Source organism: Ursus arctos, unplaced genomic scaffold (assembly GCF_023065955.2).
Source record: "Ursus arctos isolate Adak ecotype North America unplaced genomic scaffold, UrsArc2.0 scaffold_26, whole genome shotgun sequence".
Classification (NCBI taxonomy): domain Eukaryota; kingdom Metazoa; phylum Chordata; class Mammalia; order Carnivora; family Ursidae; genus Ursus; species Ursus arctos.
In genome coordinates, this window is record NW_026622941.1 from 25,166,154 (window position 1) to 25,189,146 (window position 22,993).

General features: G+C 40.2%; 1 protein-coding gene across 8 annotated transcripts in view; it reads left to right on the plus strand.

The window, feature by feature from the left end:
- BMAL2 (basic helix-loop-helix ARNT like 2) overlaps positions 1 to 22,993 on the plus strand; it is a 113,757-nt gene that overhangs the window by 51,617 nt on the left and 39,147 nt on the right. For 3 of the 8 annotated variants that reach the window (XM_026502213.4, XM_048216532.2, XM_048216529.2), the window contains 6 exons: positions 5,542 to 5,583; positions 8,733 to 8,890; positions 15,515 to 15,594; positions 17,002 to 17,094; positions 18,987 to 19,104; positions 19,950 to 20,093. In XM_026502213.4, the coding sequence (XP_026357998.1) occupies positions 5,542 to 5,583; positions 8,733 to 8,890; positions 15,515 to 15,594; positions 17,002 to 17,094; positions 18,987 to 19,104; positions 19,950 to 20,093 (635 nt within the window). Of the gene's footprint in view, positions 1 to 5,541; positions 5,584 to 5,832; positions 6,131 to 6,274; positions 6,884 to 8,732; positions 8,891 to 15,514; positions 15,595 to 17,001; positions 17,095 to 18,986; positions 19,105 to 19,949; positions 20,094 to 22,993 lie in introns of those variants that run through there. The other 5 variants (XM_044385590.3, XM_048216533.2, XM_044385592.3 and 2 more) reach the window with 5 other exon arrangements.

Genomic DNA, 22,993 nt, shown 5'->3' on the forward strand with positions numbered 1-22,993 from the left:
TGGTACAGCCACTCTGGAAAACCGTGTGGAGGTCCCTTAAAAAGTTAAAAATTGAGCTACCCTATGACCCAGCCATTGCACTACTGGGTGTTTACCCCAAAGATACAGACGTAGTGAAGAGAAGGGCCATATGCACCCCAATGTTCATAGCAGCAATGTCCACAATAGCTAAATCGTGGAAGGAGCCAAGATGCCCTGCAACAGATGACTGGATTAAGAAGTTGTGGTCCATATATACAATGGAATATTACTCAGCAATCAGAAAGAATGAGTTCTCAACATTTGCTACAACATGGACGGCACTGGAGGAGATAATGCTTAGTGAAATAAGTCAAGCAGAGAAAGACAACTATCATATGATTTCTCTCATCTATGGAACATAAGAACTAGAATGATCAGTAGGGGAAGAAAGGGATAAAGAAAGGGGGGGTAATCAGAAGGGGGAATGAAACATGAGAGACTATGGACTATGAGAAACAAACTGAGGGCTACAGAGGGGAGGGGGGTGGGGGAATGGGATAGACCGGTGATGGGTAGTAAGGAGGGCACATATTGCATGGTGCACTGGGTGTTATACACAACTAATGAATCATCGAGCCTTACATCGAAAACCGGGGATGTACTGTATGTGACTAACATAATATAATAAAAAATCATTATTAAAAAAAAAAAAAAAGAAAAAAAAAAAAAAGAATGTGTATTCTGTTATTTTTAGATGGAATGTTCTGTATATATGTGTTAAGTCCATCTGGTCTAATGTGTTGTTCAAAGCCATGGTTTCCTTATTGATTTTCTGCCTGGATGAAATACCCATTGATGTCATCATTGTATTACCGTCAGTTTCTCTATATTCATTAATGTTTGCATTATGTATTTAGGTGCTCCTATATTAGATGCATGGATATTTACAATTGTTCTGTACTCTTGTTGGATGGATCCCTTTATCATTATGTAATGGCTTTCTTTGACTCTTGTTACAGTCTTCGTTTTAAAGTCTATTTTGTCTGATACAAGTATTCTTACCCCAGATTTTTTTTTTTTTACCCCACTTTCATTTGCATGGAATATTTTTTTCTATCATTTTGCTTTCAATCTATATGTGTCTTTAGGTCTGAGGTAAGTCTTTTGTAGAGCATTTGTTTTTACCCGTTCTGCCACCCTATGTCTTTTGATTAAAGCATTTAGGCCATTTATATTTAAAGTAATTATTGGTAGGTATGTACTTATTGCCATTTCGTTATTTTTTTTATGGTTGTTTTTGTAGTTCTTCTCTTGCTCCCTTTCTTTGTGATTGATGAGTTTCTGTAGCATTATGTTTGGCTTTTTTTTTTTTCCTTTTTTTTGTGTCTATTATAGGTTTTGGGTTTGTGGTACCATGAGGTTCATATACAACATCCTAAGTACATAGCACTCTTTTTAAGTTGGTGGTCATTTAAGTTCAAACACATCCTAAAACAAAAACAAAACACACCTTATTTCACCCTTTCCTTCATGTTTTATGTATATGCTGTCATATTTTGTATCTTTATTCATAATTTTCTAACATCTAATTATGGCCATTTCTTTTCCACTTAAAGAGGTACCTTTAACATTTCTTGTAAGGCTAGTTTAGTGGTAATAAAATCATTTTGGGGGGAACTTCAATTCTGAATGATGCCCTTGCCAGGTAGAGTATTTTTGGCTATAGGTTTTTTCCATCAGTACCTTGAACATATCATGCGACTTTCTTTTGGCCTGCAAAGTTTCTGCTGAAAACTCAGCTGATAGCCTTACAGGGTTTTTCTTGTAGGTAACTGTTTGCTTCTCTCTTGCTGCCTTTGAAAGTCTCTCTTTATATATTTATTTTTAAAGTAGGCTCTGTGCCCAGTGTAGGGCTTGAACTCACGACCCTGAGATCAAAAGTTGCATGCTGTACTGACCGAGCCAGCCAGGTGCCCCCAAAGTCTCTCTTTAACCTTTGACATTTTAATTATGTGTGTTGGTTTGGACCTCCTTGGGTTCATCTTGCTTAGAACTCTGTGCTTCTTGGACCTAGATATCTATTTCCTTCCCTATGTTAGGGAAGTTTTCAGCTATTACTTCTTCAAATAAGTTTTTTTCCCTTTCTCTCTTGCTGCTTCTTCTAGGTCCCCCATAGTGAAAATATTTTTTCACTTGATGCTGTCCAAGAGATCCTTTAATCAACCTTCATTTGTTTATTATTTTCTCTTTTTGTTGTTCAGCTTGTGTGCTTTTCATTAGCCTGTCTTCCAGATTGCTGGTATATTCTGCATCCTCTAATCTACTGCTATTTCTCTCTCATGTATTTTTTTATTTCAGTTACTGTATTCTTCAACTCTGATTGGTTCTTTTTTTACATTTTTTTATCTCTTTATTGAAGGTCTCACTGAGTTTATTCACTCTTCTCTCCAGCCCAGTGACCATCTTTATGATCATTACTTCAAATTCTTTATCAGGCATATTGTTTATCTCCATTTCATTTAGCTCCTTTTTCTGAGGTTTTGTCTTGTTCTTTCTTTTGGAGCATATTTCTCTGTCTCCCCATTTTGCCTGACTTCTATGTTTGTTTCTTTGAATTAAGCAGAATAACTACTTCTAAATTTGAAGGAATGGGCTTGTGTATGGTCATCCCCTATGTAGACCTTGTGTGCTTGGTGACTTTCACTGGCTGGAGATGTGGCTGGCATGGGCTGGGTGTCCCGGGACTCTCCACACAGTGGGCACGCTGGCAGGATAGGTGAAGTGGGTACAGGTCAGTGTGGTCCCTGAGCTCTCCCTGCAGCAGGTGCCCTGGCAGAATAACTAAAGCTAGAGTGGGTACATGCTGGGGTGTCCCGAGGCTCTACACCCAGAGGGAAACTTAGCTGCATAGCTGAAGCTGACGTGGATATTATTTGGGGTATCCCTGAGTTCTCCACACAGAGGGCACCCTAGCAGAACAGGGGAAGCTGAAGTGGGTGTATGCCAGGGGATCCCAGGGCTATTCATGCAGTGGGCATCCTGTCCCAACAGCTAAAGCTAAAGCTGTTGGAGGTCAGAGTGTTTTTCAGGTTCTATACAGAGGGCACTCTGGCCGGATGACTGAAGTGAATGTAAGCCAGGATTTCTGGGAGCAATACTTGCAGGGGCGTCCTGGTGGGGTGGCTGGAGCTGAAGCAGTGTGTGGACCAGAAGACCCTTGAGTTCTTTGTACAGAGGGTGCCCTGGTAGGATAGCTGAAGTGGGTGCAACAGGTATGTTTTAGGACTCTCTGTAGAGAGAGTGCCTTGGAGGGGTGTCGGCTGGAGCTGAGGCAGGGGTACATGCCTGGCCAGGAAGGGGCCTGGGGTACTCTGCACAGGGGTTGCCATATATCACATTTTGTTTACCCATTTATCTGTTGGTGGGCATTTAGGTTGTTCCTATCTTTTGGCTACTGTGAATAATGCTAATATGTACATTGACATACAAGTGTCTGTTTGAGTCCTTGCCTTAAATTCTTTTTGGTATATACCTGGGACAATTGCTGGGTCATATGGTAATCCTATGTTTAGTTTTTGAGGAACCACAGACCTGTTTTCGACAGTGGCTGTACCATTTTACATTCCCACCAGCAATGTGCTAGGAATCCAGTTTCTCCATATCCGTGCTGACACTCGTTATTTTCCATTTTTAAAAAGAATATAGCTATCCTACCAGGTGTGAAATGGTACAGACTTACATTCTCAAAGAATCACTCTGGGAAGAGCATGGAGGATAGGCTGAAGAAGGAAAATCCAGGAGGCAGAGAAAATAGCTGAGAAGTTCTTGCTAGGGTTTGTTTTCAGAGCACTGGTCTAAGAGAGTGGTCCTGGACAGCAGGGCATGGAAAGGGAAGGGCATGTTATGACACATTGTGTCATAACACATTTAAAAGAGAATTCATGATTGTTGGTTAAGGAGAGCAGGCATACAGGAAGTGTCCAGAATGATGATATACGCTGAGATCAAGGGACAGACGGTGAATTCAGTTTTGGACACAATGAGAACATGGTTCATTCTGGGATCTTCAACTGGGCAGTTGGATATGAGGGTCTGGAACTTTGGGGTGACACCTGGTCTGGAGATGGAGAGTCACATGTCACTAATGTTCAGAAAGCCATTGCAGTGATTGGCATGGAGGCAGTCACTGGGGGAAGTGTATGGAGTGGGAAGACTTGGGGGCTGAGGATATACTCTGGGGGGACTCAAGCCTAAACACTTTAAAGGGAGGAGGGAAATCCTACCCCAAAAGTGAGAAGACATGGCTCTGAAGTAGGACTAGTATCTCAGAAACCAAAGAAAGATGGTTTTAAAAAGAGGAAGGCATGAAAAGTAGCAAATCTGGAGAATGTTTTGATTGTATTTGCAATTACCCAGGTTTGTGCTGCAAAAAAGAAATGAATTGTTTGGGTAAGACATGATCGTGCCTTTTTTCTGTTCTACCAGGGACCATTAAATAATAGTATATTTGGATTTCATAAGTACAATAGGTTTGGATTTCACCATTTCTTTTGAGTTTTTTTTCCTTGTAGTTCAGTTGACAGTGTAATATTAGATTTGTTTGTACGACGTAGTGATTTGACAATTCCACACAGGACTTAATGCTCACTATGATAAATGTACTTACCATCTGTCACCCTATGATGTTATTATAATATCATTGACTGTATACCCTGTGCTGTACTTTGCATCCCTGTGACTCATTTATAACTGGAATTTTGTACCTCGTAATTCCCTTCACCTATTTTGTCCCTCCCCTCATCTACCTCCCTTCTGGTAACCACCAGTTTGGTCTTTGCATTTAAGAGTCTATTTTTGTTTGTTTGTTTTGATACCCTTGGAAAAATATTTTTAAAAATACATATTTTTGAAAACTCAGCCTGCATAATTTTTTAATGTTGAATGTAGTCTGTCACCATCGGTATATTTCATTGTAATAGTGGTCTGATGGTAATTACATTTCTTAAATACATGTACATACATATTCACACTCATATACATTTGGCATATTCTGCTAGAGAATATACTACTGTGAATATTAATATTGGCAAGTGATCGGAGTTTCCAGTTTTCAAGATATTTAATTAAAAAACAAATTTTAACAAATTAATTTCTTTTGTTGAAAGGTCTGAGATTTTTCATTCATTTTTAGGCTATTTTAATACAGCCACTACACAATTTTTGGTTAAGCCAACACATGTTTAAAAATTATTCTATTTTATATTATTCATATGACAATTACATTTCTCAGGATTTGCATGAGATGATTTTTAAGTAGAGCACCAATTACTGTACATTGTCAGTTAGCAGTTTTTGTTGCCCTGATGGGGATGATGTGCCTGTCAGCCTTAGGAAGAGAACTACCACTTGTGTTGACAGTAATAATCATTTCGGGTCATTAGGAGCTGAGGGTAGCATTTCTAACTAAAGACTTAATAGCGTTTAGGAATATGGTACTTAATCTCACCACTGATTTTTTCTTTCAAGAATTACATAAAAGCTGTTTCATGTAGTTTGACATTTTATCCTGCTTTTTTGTAGAATGGAAGATGGTGAACAACAAGTAAAAATGAAGTCCTTCAGGTACATTGAACCATTGAGTTTGGTAGATGGTGGGTGGAAAAGGTTGCACTTGCAAACCTTTAGCCAAAGTAAAAGGTGACGTCAAGATAGAATTGACTCACGAATAGTAGGTTTTTCTCATTCGTCATGCTCTGAAAAGTGGTGATTATCAAGTACCTGTTAGCTTTTCTGTCTACTTGAATAACATTTGGTCTTAAATTGCCTTTAAATTTTTCTTAGAGGGACTGTTTATTAAAATATTTTCTTTAGGCACTGGAGAGAAGCTGATTCATGTTGTAAACAAATCACAGTTACTTCTGAGGAGCGTCTGGTTGTTAGGAATTCATCCGCATGAATTCTTTGTCAATCGTTTCAACATCTTCTCAACGTCAACAAAATTTTTCCTACATCCGGCAGCATGGCCAGATCTCAGTTTTGCTTTTATTTCATTTATTCTGGCTTTTGATATGATTTACAAAACTCTGACAGGGGTCAAAGTGGCAGTAACTACACAGAATTAAGAGCCAGACCCCTGCTGCAGAATTATCAAGCAGAGAACCAGCTTCTGGTAAATACGCCTTGCCCTAATACAGTTCTTCAGAAATCTTTTAGGTGCATCTCCTTCAAGTAAAGGGCTTTATTAAAAAACTAGCTATTTTATCTTCCTCTGGGTTTCCTAGCTCCCACCATCATCACTCATTGTTCTCCACAGGGCCTTGCTCCCGCCTGTTCTCACCTGCCTCTAACCCCTACCTCTGAGACAGAACACCCCGTCTGCTGGACATTCCTGGAATCAGGCAGCTCTGTCCATTGCTAGTGTCCGTGCTAGTGGGTAATACTGGTAGAAACGAGAGGTGATAATTCTAGCAAGAGGATAACTATGACATTCTTCTAATCATAAAATTTTAATCTAAAAGTTATGAATGGACCAAAGCATGAGGATATAGCTAAATTTTATGTGAACGTACATGTAACTTGAATTCTATCCAGTTCACTCAAAAGTACATATTTTGTTCCAAGAGTGGCATTACCCAAGGGTGAACGGTTGGGGGGAAGGGGAATATTATCTCCATTGGTTTTCATTAGTGTTCTCCCCTCCTCTACTCTTTTATGTGGAAAAATTACATTTTCTTTCATCTAATTTCATCTAAAGTTGCCATAAAGACAGGTCAGAGCAAGTCTCCTCCTTCTTTCCCATCAGATTGTCCTTTTTAAACTCTTCTTATGTAGAAATCCTGGAGGTGCCATGATCGAAGTGCCATAGGTGAAACAGACAGATATTTACAGTTAAGTGTGAAGAGTGAAAGAGCCTAACGCAAATGTAAGATATACAATTTTCCCCGGCAGTTTACCATCTGTGAAAAAAGGTCTTATCAATGGCCTCTTCCTGTTAATTGGCAACGTTTTTCTTTCCTTGTGATGTATTCAATAATACTGAATTTCCAACAGATGGTGGCTTAGGTCTGGTGACACGGTAGCAGTGCAGATGACACTGAGGCAGCTGAGAGAGGAAGGTGATTCATCCTGTAGTAGTCACAGACGGTTTCCCGGAAGAATAACAGAGCTGGGTTTTGAAGAAGGAAGAGGATTTTTCCAAGAATATAGAAGGGAAGGAGATTCTAAGCTTAGCAAAGAGCAAGTCAGAGGAGATATGAGGTGACTTGGCATGTGTGAGGACTAGCAAGTCGTTTGGCATTGCTCCAGAGTGACATGTGGAGATGTAGGGAACGCACAGAGAGATGCAGCTGGAAAGGAAGGCACAAGCCAGGTCATGGAGAACCTTGGGATGTCATGAGGAAGTTGGGCCCTTCCTCTTAGGAAGTGAAGATACATTTTAGCAGTTTGATACAATGGAATTAGATGACTTCATTTGTTTTCGAGTGATAATTCTGGAATTCTAGAAGTGGTTTGTATAGACTGGAAGACACTAGAAGTATAGCAGATTAAAAGGCTTTTGGGGTAGTGCAATGAGCTATCACCTAATGAATTAAGGTGGTGGCAGAGTGAATGGGGAGGAAGAGAAGACCTATATAAGAACCATTTTAAGAACTAGAACCTACAAGAGTTTGTGATTATTTGGCTCTTCAGAGTGAAGAAGAAGGAAGGGTCTAGAACGAGCCTGGTGATATCGGCAACCAAGATAAACTCTACAGGAGTAAATCAGGGGTAAAGGAGGAAGGAGAAATAAAATGGGGGTACATTGTAAAGAATGTATTCAGAGTGGGCTTCCTTGAGTTTTAAGGCACTTGTGAATCATTTAGGTGTGTAGTTCAAGTTTTGAAGGTCAGGAATGGGGCGAGGTATGAACGAGATAGGGATTTAATGGTAAGTAGAGTATGAACAGTTGTAAAGCTTTGAGAGAAGGAGCTATCTCAGGGTGAAGCTGTAGGGTGAGGAAAGAGTAGAGCCAAGTTGGGAATCTTGGGGACACCACTATTTAAGGCAAGAGGCAGAGCTGATAAAGAGACTAAGGGGACGGAGCGGAGCAGGGAGGGTGGAGGAGCAGGAGAGGGTCACAGGAGCCAGTGGAAGAATGAGTGTCAGTACCGTCAAATTCAAGGCAGCGATCAGCAAGGAGTTGCATAAAATAAGGATGACCTCTGCTAGAAATAGTGTCAGTGGGGCAGGGTTTGTGGAAGGTTGATTTTAATAGATGGAAGGGTGCCTGCTTGAGAAGTGGAAAGAGTGGAGATGGTGTTCTTCCAGGAAGCTGGCTGAGAAGGGAAGACGGTAGCGAGGTAAAAACCCCTAGGAGTGGGGAAAGGTGGGTTCTTTTTCCCCACAGGGAGAGATTTGCACACATTTGCAGCCCCGTGGGAAGCTGCTGGGGAGGAGAATGAAGTGACCATGCTGAAGTGAATACCGGCGAGGAAGCGTTGGGTAGCCTTCTAAGACTGAGGGAAGTTCTAAAATGACCCATGTGGCTCTCAGACACCTCTTAGTTCTTGAAGATTTCTGGAAAGAAGCTAGGGAGGAAGGAGCGGGGGTCGTTGGTGGGGTGAGAGACAAGCACCGTTCCTGTGCTTAGCAGCTCCCTCCTCATCCCCGACCCGGAAGTGCAGGGCCAGAGCTGGAAGCAAGGAGGGCGTGTTCGCAGGCCTCCAGCCTTGCCTCCAGGGTAGCTGGGTCTGCTCGATGTGAAGAATGAAGGAGGTTCTTTTCCTTCTTAGAGAAGCTCACAGCCAAACCGAAAAGCGGAGGAGAGATAAAATGAATAACCTGATTGAAGAACTGTCTGCAATGATCCCTCAGTGCAATCCCATGGCACGTAAACTGGACAAACTTACGGTGTTGAGAATGGCTGTCCAACACTTGAGATCTTTGAAAGGTGAGTTCACAAATGGCTTCCGCATTTGGTCTTTTTGTTTTGTTTTTAAAGATTTTATTGATTTGAGACAGAGATAGCGAAATAGTGACAGAGAGCATGAGCAGGGAGGAGAGGGAGAAGCAGGCTCCCCTCTGAGTGGAGAGCCCGATCCCAGGACCCTGGGATTGTGACTTGAGCCGAAGGCAGACACTTAACCAACTGAGCCACCCAGGCGCCCCGCACTTGGATTCGTGAAGTCCTCCCTGTAACAGGTCCCGGATTCATTTGTTTTGTTGTTATTGGCTCCTAAAATTCTATACAGATGTGTCTTTCAGTTTTATAGGCATCAGTTTGTTTCTAGGCATCAATTTTGATGCTCATATTCCGTAGGTGGAGAGAATACTAATCTGAGTATTGAAAATCTTGGTTTCACTAAAAGCTTTATCTTAAATGCACACAGTATGGCTTTCCATGTGTGTCATCTTCACTGTCTTTCATCAATGTCTTAGAGTTTTCAGAGTACAGTCCTTCCACTGCCTCGGCAAAATTTATTCCTAGGTGCTTTATTCTCTCTGATGCAATGGTAAATGTGATCTCTTAATTTCTCTTTCTGCTAGTTTGTTAATAGTGTATAGAAATGCAATGGATTTCTTTATGTTAATTTTGTATTCTGCAACTTTACTGAATTCATTTATTAGAACGAATAGTTTTTTGGTGGAGTCCTTAGGATTTTCTATATGTAGTATCTTGTCATCTGCATATAGTGAGAGTTCTACTCCTTCCTTACCAATTTGGATGCCTCTTATTTCTTTTTCTTATCTGATTGCTGTGGCTAGGACTTCCAGGACTATGTTGAATAAAAGTGGTGAGAGTGGGCATTCTTGTCTTCTTCCTGATCTTAGAGGGAAAACTTTCAGCTTTTTACCACTAAGGATGAGGTTAGCTCTGGGTTTGTCATTTATAGCATTTATTATGTTATGTTCCCTCTCTACCCACTTTGTTGAGTTTTTCTGAGTGTTGAATTTGTCAAATGCTTTTTCTGCATCTGTTAAGGTGATCGTATGATTTTTATCCTTCATTTTATAATGTGTGTTATGTTGATTGATTTGTAGATACTGAACCATCCTTGCATCTCTGGAATGAATCCCACTCGATCATGGAGAATGATCCTTTTAATGTATTGTTAAGTTTGGTTTGGAAATATTGAGGATTTTTATGTTCATCAGGGATATTGGTTGGTAATTTTCTTGTTTTGTAGTGTCTTCGTTTTTGGTATCAGGGTAATGCTGGCATCATAGAATGAATATGGAAGTTTTCCTTTCTCTTCTATATTTTGGAATGATTTGATAAGGGTAGGTATTAACTTTTCTTTAAATGTTTGGTAGAATTCCCCTGTGAAGCCATCTGGCCCTGGACTTTTGTTTATTGGTAGTTTTTTGATTACTGATGCAATTTCATTGGTGGTAATTGGTTTGTTCAGATTCTTTCTTCCTGATTCAGTTTTGGGAGATTGTAGATTTCTAGAAATTTACCCATTTCTTCTAGTTTGTCTAATTTTTTTGCGTAACTTTTATAGAATCCTTAGGATTGTTGTGGTGTCGCTTGTAACTTCTCTTGCATTTCTCGTTTTGATTCTTTTTCTTGATGAATCTGGCTAAAGTTTTAACAGTTTTGTTTGTCTTTATTTCATTTATTTCCACTCTGATCTTTATTATTTTCTTCCTTTTACTGCCTGGGTTTTGTTTTTTTTTTCTAGCTCCTTTAGGTATAAAGTTAGATTGTTGGAGATTTTTCTTCTTTCTTGAAGTGGGTCTGTATCACTCTAAACTTCCCTCTCAGGATTGCTTTTGCTGCATCCAAGAGATCTTGAACCATTGTCTCTATTTTCATTCATCTCCATGTATTTTTTCCTTTCCTCTATGACTTGTTGACCCATTGGTTGTTTAATAGCATGTTTTCTGGCCTCCACACGTTTGTTTTTCCAGTTTTGGTTTTTTTTGTTTTTGTAATTGATTTTGGGTCTTTTTGTTTTTGTAATTGATTTTATTTCACTGTCGTAGTCAGAAAAAAATGTTTGATTTCAGTCGTCTTTTAATTTCAGTCTTCTTAAATTTATTGAGACTTGTTTCGTGGCCTAACGTTTGATCTATTCTGGAGAATGTTTCCTGTGCACTTGAATGTATATTCTCTTGTTTTGGGATGGGATGTTTTGTGTGTATGTATATCTGTTAAGCCCATCTGTTGTAATCTGTCATTCAAAGCCACTGTTTCCTTATTTTCTTCTGGGTGATCTATCCATTGATATAAGTAGGATGTTAAAGTGCCCACTACTATTGTGTTAATTTCTCCCTTTGTCTGTTAATGTTTGCCTTACATATTTAGGTGCTCCGGTGTTACATGCATATTTACAATTGTGAGATCCTCTTTTGAATCAATCCCTTTATTATTATGTAATGTCCTTCTCCATCTCTTATTCTAGTGTTTTAAAGTCTATTTTGTTGATATAAGTGTTTCTACCCCATCTTTTGTTTTGCTTTCATTTGCATGGAATATCTTTTTCCATTCCTTCCTTTTCAGCCTGTGTCTTTAGCTCTGAAGTGAGTCCCTTGGAGGCAGCATGTAATTGGGTCTTGTTTTGTTGTCCATTGAGTCACCCTGTGTTTTTTGGCTGGAGCATTACCTTTATTTACATTTAAAGTAATTATTGATAGGCACATATTGGCATTTTAAAAATTGTTTTCTGGTAGTTTTTATAGGTCCTCTCCATTCCTTTCTTCTTCTTTTGGTCCCTTCCCTTGTGATTTGAGGACTTTCTTTAGTGTTATGTTTGGATTTCTTTCTCTTTACCTTTTGTGTATGTATTATAGGTTTTCGGTTGTAGTAACCATGAGTTTCATCTATAACATCCTAAGTATATAGCAGCCTGTACCAAGTTGTTGGTCCCTTAACTTTGAACACATTCTACAAGCACCACATTTGTACTCCTCCGTCCACATTTTATACATATGCTGTCACATTTTACATCTTTTTCTTTTGTGTATCCCTTGACTCATTTTTGTAGATATTATTTTACTACTTTTAACTGTCATACTAGCTTTGCAAGTGGTTCATCTACCACCTTTACTGTATGTTGGTTTTTACCGCTGAAATATTTTTCTTTTATAATTTTCTTCTGGTTTTGGCCTTTTCTGCTTAAGTCCCTTTAACAAAAACTAGATATACTTAAATCACCTTCCTTAGATTTCTACATGCGGTAGAACAGTGGTTCCTGTACTCCAACTGGCTGAACACATGCAGATCTGGAGAGTAGGCAGTGGGGAAAAGAAAGTTCGGCCTTGATCCCTTCAATGCCAGGCAGAACAGTACAAGTGTGGGGAGACTGCTTGGCATGCTTCCTTTTGGGATGTGACAGGAGGTCTCATTTTCATAACGATCCATTGTGAAACAGGATTCTCTTTTACCCACAACTGGATCTTACATCAGTTGTATGCAATATTTCCCTTAAATCTTTTAGCAGTGAACATTCGCAGCCCCAGCTGAGGTCATTTGATTGCAACCCTAAAGTTACCCAACAAGTTTGACATTCGCAATACCCGGAGGGAGGAGGACCTAAGGGAAAAGTCATGAATCCATCAACTAATTTAACAAACATGCACTGAGCATCAGGTAGGGTCCTGTCTGTGCTGGGAACTTGAAAAGGAAGGAACAAGATCTCTACGCTCTTGGGGTTCACGGTAGGCAAGGGAGACAGACCCAGGCAGAGATCATTAAGCCCAGGGCGATAAATGCTACAGTGGAAGTAGGAGTGGGGGGAGCAGCAAGAACAGCTCAGTAGGGAGGACGTACTGTCTCAATCCGGGGCAGATTCCTTGCACCAGAGCACAGGTTTTTGCCATTGGCCCTTCTGAGGTGGTCAAGGACTCCTCACATCCTGAGTGGACCCTTTAGTCAGTGCTTAAGGAGAGGACCTAAGACACCTGGGTCTGCCTCCAGTGCCCTTACCGGAGTAGACCCCCCAACTTGCTCTGCAAAAGACCCCAAATCATCAGAGGACTGCATGTGGATCATGTTATTTTGGTCCCTACATAATTACTTTAAAGACAAATGGATCGTGAAATGAATTTTTGCACTACTTTAAACAGTGCTTCTCAAAGTATCTGGGTGGAGGACAAGTGTTACCCACCCCCACCCATTATAAAATACAGTTAATTCCTGGAAAAATGGTCATGGGCCGGGGTGCCACAATAGTGTCACATTTCCATAAAAGCATCTAAATTTTTTTTAAAGATTTATTGATTTATTTGACACAGAGAATTCGCATGTGCACAAGCCGGGGGAGTGGGAGAAGGAGAAGCGGGATCCCCGCTGAGCAGCGAGCCCGAAGATGGGCTTGATCCCAGGACCCTGGGATCATGGCCTGAGCCAAAGGCAGACGCTTAACCAACTGAGCTGCCCGGACACCCCCAAAAATGCATATTCTTCATTTCTGTACTCACCTGCCACAGTTTGCTGATGACGCTGGTCTGCAGACCACACTTGGAGTAGCCCTGCTTCTCAGCATGTGCCTTCAGAGCAACTGGGCATTCTGTGTGTGCAGTCATCATACTGGGGCTCAGTGGGGGTGCAGTGCTGCATGCATACAGGTCCCAGAGGCAATCTCCTGGGTTCAAAGCCTGGCTCCCTGATTTAATAGCTTGTGACTTTCAAGTAATTTCACATTCTAATCCTCAATTGCCTTAGCCGTAAACTAGGGCTAATGCATTTAACTAGGTAGGGTTGTTGTTAAGAGAAAAGAGTAACACCTATAAAGGGCAAGCACAGTGTTTACTCAGGGTGGGGGTGGGGGGAAGAGGAATAGCTACTGTGATTTTGAACATTTTAACCTAATGAACACTGTGCTAAAGGTAAGTGATGGTGGTTGCTTGTTTGTTATCTCTTGGGGCACCTAGCATCTGCCTTGGGCTCAGGTCATGGTCAAGTCTCCAGCTCAAGCCCCACATCAGGCTCCCTCTCTCTCTCAAATAAATAAAATCTTAAAAATTTGTTAGCCCTCATTGCACATGTACAGAATATCACAGCATGTGTTTTATACACACCTCAGCCTGGCTTCGGCCCTGCCCTTACCCCCCTCATTTTCTCCTTAGCATGTCCTCCCTCACTGCGTGGGCTTGCCCGTTCTGGCTGATTGACACAGATAGGGTATCCCCAGCATATTTCTGCCAACCTTAGGGCCAGACAAGCAGACAGCCCGGCCTTGCTCAAATTGATTTATGGCTGTACCCTGGCCCGAAACTCTGTATCTTTCGCTTTTCTCAACTCCCTCCCACAGGTCGCTGTGTAGTCGTTGTAATAACAAGAAATCATTTGAGTTCATTCTTGGAGGCCTACTTAGAAGATAGATTCCGAGAGAGATTTTCATTTGCTTATGCAAGGCTCATAAGGGTGCTACCAGTCTGAAAAAAACTTTATCAAGTAAGACTATGAGGTGTTTTTGATTTTCTGGGTTTTCCCCCCCCCCAGACTTAGGTATTTGGTGAATTTGAGCTGCAAATCCATCCAAGGGCCGATGTGTGGTTAAAATGTCCCAGGGTGGGGAAAACAACAACAGAAACCTCTCAGGGTATTAACCCATCTTTCTCTCGCAAAAGCAACTTCTCTTGTAGTCCTCAGAAAGAGGGACTTGAGGTTAGGAAAGATGAGAAGTTTAACAGAGGGGAAATTGGTTTACCTGTGAATTACCCTCGCCTGGAGATTATCTGGGGACAGGGTACCTTGGCTTGGTGGACTGTCTCTTGCGCCCCCTTGTGGCCACAAATGGCTTTCTCCTGTTGAGGTGGGTGGATGCCTTCAGGGCAAACGGAATTTGGTACCTCCCTTATTTCTCTTATTCAAACTTTTACCTAGGTCATGACCTGCTGGTTCCTCATTTTGCCAGCTGTTCAGTTAGAGACTTTTATTTTAATACAATAAACTGTGCTAAGGGCTTAAAATGAATTATTTCATTTATATTTTATACATTTTTATATATTATCAGAAGTCTCCTTATGATTTTTACCATTGGGTAAAAATGTGACATTTGGAAAATCTTATGAATCCATAGAAGTGATTAAAAGTTCCACAGTCTTCCTATTTAGGGTAATTCACATAATCAGGTTTTTTGGTTTTTGTGGGGGCGGGGGAAGGTTTGGTTTTCTGAGTAGGCTCCATGCTGGGCATGGAGCCCAACACAGGGCTTGAACTCATGACCCTGAGATCAAGACCTGAGCTGAGATCAAGAGTTGGATGTTTAACTGACTGAGCCACCCAGGTGCCCCTGAACAGTTTTAAGAAGCTAAGGAATTATAGATTCTAACTAGATTCTTGAATACTGTTGCATGTAATTATAGTGTTATAGAAAATATAGTTCTCTTTGGAAATCCAGCTCCTACTGTGTATACATTTAAGTATAAGTGAATAAATAGTTCCAAGGACTTACATTTTAAAAGCAGGACATCTTAATGTAGTACTATTGAAAGAATGATTACGATAAAGTTGTAGAATGTGCTAAAAGTACCAACTCCAATGTAGCGACAACAGAGCTCATTTTCCTTGAGCACTTACTATGTTTCCAACTCTATTTTCCATAACTTTTGGACTTATTTTTAGGTATGACAAATTCTTATGCAGGAGATAATTATAGACCTTCATTTATTCAGGATAATGAGCTCAGACACTTAATCCTTAAGGTAAGTCAAGAGTTATATTTGTCTAAGCTGTGTTTGTCCTTTCAGTTTTACTTGGATGGGAGGCAGATTTTCTTCAGTTTGCTTCCTGCTGCCAACACACAGGGCTCCCTAGTACACCATAGCTCCCTTCCTACAAAAATAAGTTGCTTAAGTAACCGTGTCTTAATTTGGGCTGATGAAAGTAGAGGCAGGATAGGCACTTTCCAAAGTATGGAACAAAGCTTGTCTTAGTCCTAAACTGACACTGCCTACTGTGCTCCCCTCCTCTGCCATGGGGTCTGCCCCCCTCCGTCACCACCTCCTTCAAAACCTTGTATTCTTTTCTCTTCCGGATCCTGTTCTCTGCACGTTAGCCAGTTACTGCTTAATGGGCTCTTACTCAGTGCTTTGACATTTCTGTTCTCATCATTTCATATGCATGGGTTTTCAGATTCGCTCGTCAAGACGTTTATTCTTCATGGAAAATATGACCATGTCATTGCTTATTCTGCCCCCAGGAGGTGATAAATGTCTTGCTCTTGTGCTATGACTCCTGGGATTTAAACCATAGTATCATTAAATAGAAAGATTCTTTATATATATACTTGCCCATTTTTCTTTTAATTTTTAAAAAAGCTCTTCTTTTATCTGAACAGCTGAATTTAAATATATTATTCCCGACAGGAATGTAAAGGATTTTTTTTTTGAAGAGCAACATTTTTAAAGTTAGCAAAATGTACAGTATGCTTTGGAAGCTTTCTCATCAATCTTTAAGTTTGTTTTTTTTTTTTTTCAGTCCTAATATAACACTGGTTCTGCCCTTCTAGAATGTCTGCCTAACTCACCTCATGTTTGTTTCCAGGTAGTAGACATGAATCAAGGGAGTGCCCAGGGAAGTGCTAGACTCCTCCTGTGTCCATACATATCCATTTCCATATAGGTTGCTTCACAAGGGATATACTGGGCAGATTTCAATGGGAGTACCTGAGGCTAGAATTTTTTAAGTTTAGTTTTAAATGAGCAACACCTTATTATTCAAAAAGTGTATTGTAGGATGTCTTCTCTTTTCCTTGTCCCCACTCTACACCTCCCCTTCATCTCAGCACATCCTTGGGCGGTTGTTACTGCTGTGTTTGGAGACCTTTCTAGTCTCTATGTGCAGTATAGAATTTGGGATAGGTCATTTTCGTATTAGAAAATGTCTCAACCCAATATTCCATGGCCAAACTTGCCATGTCAAAACCTAGTTTAGACTGGGGTTCAATCTGATGTTCTTCATCAATCCTTTTGTAGCTTAAGAAAACGTCCTAATTTTACTAGCTCTATGACCACTCTTTGTTTTATTGCTACGGGAATTTTCACAGTATCTGCATGTGTGTAAGAAAGAAGATATTTAAAAATATTCACTTTTATATTTTTAAATCCTAGACTGCAGAAGGCTTCCTATTTGTGGTTGGATGTGAAAGAGGAAAATTTCTCTTCGTTTCTAAATCAGTCTCCAAAATACTTAATTATGATCAGGTATCCAAAACTGAGGCTATTTTCCACAGGATGTTTAATTTCTTTGAACACATATGTATTTCTGAGTTCTCTTCCTGAACTCTGGGCTGTGGGCACTTAGGTTCTGCTAGGTTAGAACTCCCAGAGAGATGGAAATGTATGGAAAGATGATGGGTTCTCATTTCTGATTGTGTTCCCTTCCTGACCTCCAGCAAGTTATTTTCCTGAGCTGCAGCTTTCTCTTATGCAAAAAGGGGAAATGATGATTACACCTGTCTCTTAGGATGTAAAGACAAAATAACTGACACATTTGAGACTGTCTGAACAATGTTAGTTGTCCTTCTGTTTCCTCCAAAAGACAGCATTATTATTTACTATTAGGTTATATGCCTTGCATAACAGCTTTTGATCTAAGCTCTGGCAACAAACTCTAAAATTCATCTTTTATTTAACTACCTTTATAATCTCTTTCCTCCTCATGCCCGAGCACCATTTAATTTGAACTAGATACTCAAAAGCTCTAGCACTAACACGAACCCAACAGAGTGAATCAACTGGACCTGTGCTCACCTTTAAAATAGAAATCAGATAGACCACAGCTTTCCTCTTAAATAATTCCCAAGAATTTCACCTATATTCTCCCCAAACATGGGAATTTGGGAGATAGAAGATTCACGGATGAGTTGAATAACAGAAGAAGAGGCATTATGAGCCTACATACAGAAGGAGTAAGAACCAAATGAATCATGCAGCTGCTTATAGTGGTATTGGGGACACAAAGGCAGGTCAAGACTTGGTTGTTCCATTTCCTAACAGGATAGAACATCACACACACACACACACACACACACACACACACACACACAGACAGACAACTTACAGTTCAGGATAGCATTAGTTCTAGATTAGTGACATATCCCACTGGGCACTGACCTAGCATTTCAGACCATTCAAGAGACATACTGACTACTCAGGAAGACTTCGGAATCCCCATGCTGTAGGGTCTGCTCCTTAGCTTTTCAGATTCAGAAACCTGATTTGCTTTGAAGCATAGAGTTATGGGTAGGAACTTCTATTAACCAATCACACCGTAGAGTGATTTATAAAATGCTATTTTTTAAAATATGAGATCTCTAACTACCAAGCAATCCAGGCTACTCGTCCGTTTGTCCAGCTGGTCCATGTGTTCTATCTTCTATAAGAATGTCTACATAGGTAATAAAGTATTTCGCAAGACGGGTGATCACTGTGGGTCAGGGAAGGCTTCCTATACAAAGTAGAATGTCTGCTTAGGTGTTGAGCAGGAGAAGAGGAGGAAGACATTTCAAATTGAGGAGGGAGTCGGGAGTCAAAGCCAATTGGCCAGAGTGGCTAGGGAACTATGAGTTTGTAGAGAAGGGGTGGTGAGCTCTAGGTGATGAGACCATGCAAGCAAAGGCATAGACGTGGGAATGCTGTACATAGTGGGAGAAGTGGGAGGGAAATGGGAGGCGTTCTAGGTTGGATTTTGTTTTTTAATACTATAGTGATTTAAAAAAAATAAGTCACACCATAAAATTAAAGATACTTTGTGACTTCCATATTATAGTACAATCTCTTTACTTTTGCCAAGGATAAAAAAATTTAAAGTAAATCATAGTATGATTTAGAAGCAACAAGTGAATTGGGGGATTTTAACAAGAGTTCACTGAATATTAGCGATTAGGTGTTTGTGATCTGTGTTTCCAGATACAATTTTGTGTGCATGTTTTTTTATCTAGAAGTATCACCCTGCTTTTAACACTAAGTTAATGTCACACAGTGTAGTGGATGTATCTTTGAGCTTAAGGAAAAAGTCTTAACAGTATTTATGTGAAGAAATGTAGAAAAATTGTACTGATTTTCAACCTTATAAATATCTACCTTATAAATAGGCTAGCCTGACTGGACAAAGCTTATTTGACTTCTTACATCCAAAAGATGTTGCCAAAGTGAAGGAGCAACTTTCTTCTTCTGATATTTCACCGAGAGAGAAGCTGATTGATGCCAAAAGTAAGTGCTTATCCCAGCAGGTCCATAAGTTCATGCAAATATAATTATTACTTAAAAGCACAGCTATACAGTATTTTGAAAAATTAGCTAATTATGATTTTATCAAGAGGAGATTTAGTAAACTTTACAGAGTTCAAAAACAGAGTTCGAAAAACAATGTAACTAAATAGAGAATTCCTATATTCATATACACATACAAAACCAGATATATTCATATGAAGATGCTTTGGGGAGTACGTGATTGCTTCATAGTCACTCTTTTTCATAGGTTAGTAAAATCTTTATAAGAAAGTATCAGTTGGGATTTTAAAATTGCTGGGGTTTCCATTATTCAGCTATATGCTGAGAGATAGTTCTTTCGTATATGAGTTAGGTCTACTCAAAATGAAAGACCTTATATAATTGTACTTTGGAAGTGTAAATATTTTTATCTTCTTTGAAAATACCTCTCTGAAAATGCTTAGTGCCAAACAATTATTTATAGTATAAAGTAATGATGCTTTATGCCATTGATTACTACTATAAGTTGAGGGTTTTTTTTTTTTTCATTTAAAAATTTTTTAAATTTCATATTACCTTTGTTTCTACCCCTAGGGGGAAAAATGCAGGTAAACTACAAATGTTTATAAGTTATAAAAATAGGAGTACTTGGCATATGCTCTTTTTGGTATATTTCACTTTGTGGTTTACCATATAATGATGTCATTGCTTTAAGTAACCATTGTTCTTTTTCAATTTACAAAAAGAAAAGGTAATAGTTTTGAAATGTGTCTCCTAACATTTCCTATCATCTATATGAAAATATTCTTCTCTACCTGTTCTCTTGCCTCCTCCTGCTATGAAAGCTGGTTTGCAAGTTCACAGGAATTTCCACAGTGGAAGGACTCATGTGTATTCTGGCTCGAGGCGATCCTTTTTTTGTCGGATAAAGAGCTGTAAAATCTCTGTCAAAGAAGAGCATGAATGCTTATCCACCTCAAAGAAGAAAGGTATCATCGTTTTAAAATATCAAGTGATTTAAGGCATGGTTCTAGAATTAATGTCCTAAAAGCTTTCTATACAGAAAGTGTGTGATCAAGGCAAATACTTGAGGCCAAGAGCACCTAAGGAAATATTGTTTTTTTAACCAGAATTATTTAGATTGACTTGTCCTATCTTTCAAATTTATCAGGTAATTACAGGCCCTTTATTGCCCAAGATTTCAGAGGTGCTGTTGAAATTGCAATTTGGGGGCATTTGAATGGGAATAAAACTTTTATTATGAAATCCATTGTTTTAAAATATAAAAGTTAGGTCTTCTTAAAAAACTGCAATAATACAAGAGCCTGATTTGGTTAATTTTGGTGAAAATTTAAGATGTTCCAGGTATAGTTTCAGTGCTTTTGGTTCTTTGGTAAATAGTTCTAGTTCTGTTTTCCTATGATTCTTTTACAGATTTGTCTTATTTACATTTTTAATTGATGTAACACTCATCTATTTTACTTGCCTGAAAAATTCTGGGGACTGAAAAATGTCTGACACTTTTTCGCCTAAGAACATCTTAACCTATTAGATATAGGATTTCCTATGCAAATTTTAATGTGAGATTTGCTTTCCCATCCTTTAAGAGGATATTGATACTGAGCTGCAAGATTCAATTTATTTACAAGTTTTGGCAAATCTTTTTTGGCAACCACCTAAGATGATAATCACTCAACACTCGCTTATTAAGATGTAGCTGTGCCAGATAGGGTCCTGTACTAAGTGTTTTCCTCCCCGTGAAAAACTATTCTTACCACTGATTTCGAATCAGGGAAGAAAGACTTGAAGAGTTTCAGTAACTTGCAGAAAAGGAAATCGGTGAAACAAACTGAGGGCCTCAGAGGGGAGGGGGGTGGGGGACTGGGATAGACCGGTGATGGGTATCAAGGAGGGCACGTATTGCATGGTGCACTGGGTGTTACACGCAACTAATGAACCATGGAACTTTACATCAAAAACTAGGGGTGTACTGTATGGTGACTAACATAATAAAAAATTTTTTAAAAAAGGAAATCCGTAAAACTCACACTTAAACCTAAACCCCCCTACTCTTACGTTACACTATAAAGAAACATAAGCAGAATGAATCAGCAGTCGTAAGAGAGGATCTGTTTGTAAACCATTAATTGCCGCTCTCGTGCCCTTGACTCTGAGTGGGCAAGCGTTGTCTACAGTCACTTGTAAGGCCTCCTGGGGTTGAAGTCACAGTTGATGAAGAGGCCGTGGAATCCAGCTCACTGGTATCAGATTTTGGTTCTGTCACTTACCAGCTCTGTGATTATGAACAAGTGTCTTAATCCCTCTGAACCTCCGTTTCCTTATGTATAAAACAAGATTATTCACAGCCTCGTAGGGCTCTGTGGAGTAGGTAAACGCTTCGACTCTGGAGTCAAACTGTTCAGGTTTGAATCCTAACTTGTGAGTAACTGTGTGACTTGGGATAAATTACTAAGGCCTTCTGGGTCTCACTCTTTTCAACTACAGAAAGAAAATAATAGAACCTCCCTCCTAGGGTGGTTATTAGGATTAAGTGAGTTAATACATGTGTTGTGCTTACCCTGGCTCCTAGCATAGTAACACTAGATAAATGTTAGGAGTGGTTATGAGTATTAGAAATAATGCACCTAAACTCTTAGGACACTGCAAGCAGATGGTGTTGGCATTACCTCAGGGGGCCTGTTTCCTCTGCCTTCCTTCCCAAGTCAGTCATGTTAATCTCCTATTAATCTTATATTTGACACGGCCATAGGATGTGGAACTTATCTCCAAGGGCAGGAATATTCCTTCTGTGTGGATGGTCCAAGGAGTCATACTCCATGTAGACCCTGGACCGTAGTGCGTTTTACCCTTAGGGTATAACTAGAGGTGAACCAATGCCATACTGAGTAGACCCAACCGTGAGTGAATCACCTAATCTATACAACAGTCCGTGTGAGAGAAAAACATGGGAGCCATGGCTGAAATCTCTGTGGTATTTAAGTTGAGCAAAGTCTTTATCAGTTTTTGTAAGTGTTTGTTTTAGAGATTACCAAATTAGGGAGTAATAGTTCTGGTCTAAGATGGCAACACAGGAAGACTCTGAACTCACCTCCTCCACAGACACCAAACCTACACCTATCTCTAGAGCAATTCCTCCTGAAGCAGCTCTGCGGGCTGACCGAACAGCTTCTGCACAATAAAAGACCACATGGAGAATGGCACAGTAACAAAGGGAAACCCTAACACTGAGAACTGTAGTGGGAAGAGGAAGTACTGAGGGACTAGGAATAGATCTGTCTGCAGTGGGGCATACAAAAAAGCCACAGTTTAAAAGAGCAACTAGAATACACAGGAACTAGCCCTACAACCCTGCCAAATGGCAGGGAGCTACTGGCACTCTCTCCAGGTCAGAGGGGCTGGTGAGCACCACAGTTTACATTCCCCCTCCACCTTCACCATATGGATGAGAGCAGGGTGTGGGTACCTGAGCTGGCCTTCTGTGTCAGTGAGCCCCAGGCCCCGAGTCCACAGCAGCCCTAAGGCAGCCCCACAGCTGTGCACAACAGGACATCCCTGGGCAGCACTCACTACAGCTCCAGCCGTCTTGCCAAGGTGACACAAGTGCAAAGCACCCTGGAACACTCCAGGTTCACTTCAGCTCCAGCTGGCTTGCTAGGGCATCCCCAGTGCAGATTGCTCTGGGACCCCACCCCACCAGGGTGCCCCTTGTGCAGACTGCCCTGGGAACACCTGGTCCATACCCATCCCCGCTCCATTTGCCCTGACAGAGCTATGCTGAATACCCCCATACTCTAATTTGTTCCCACTTCAGCTGACCACACATCTGTGCAGAATGCCCAGGGACTCCCCCAGCCCATGCCTATACTTC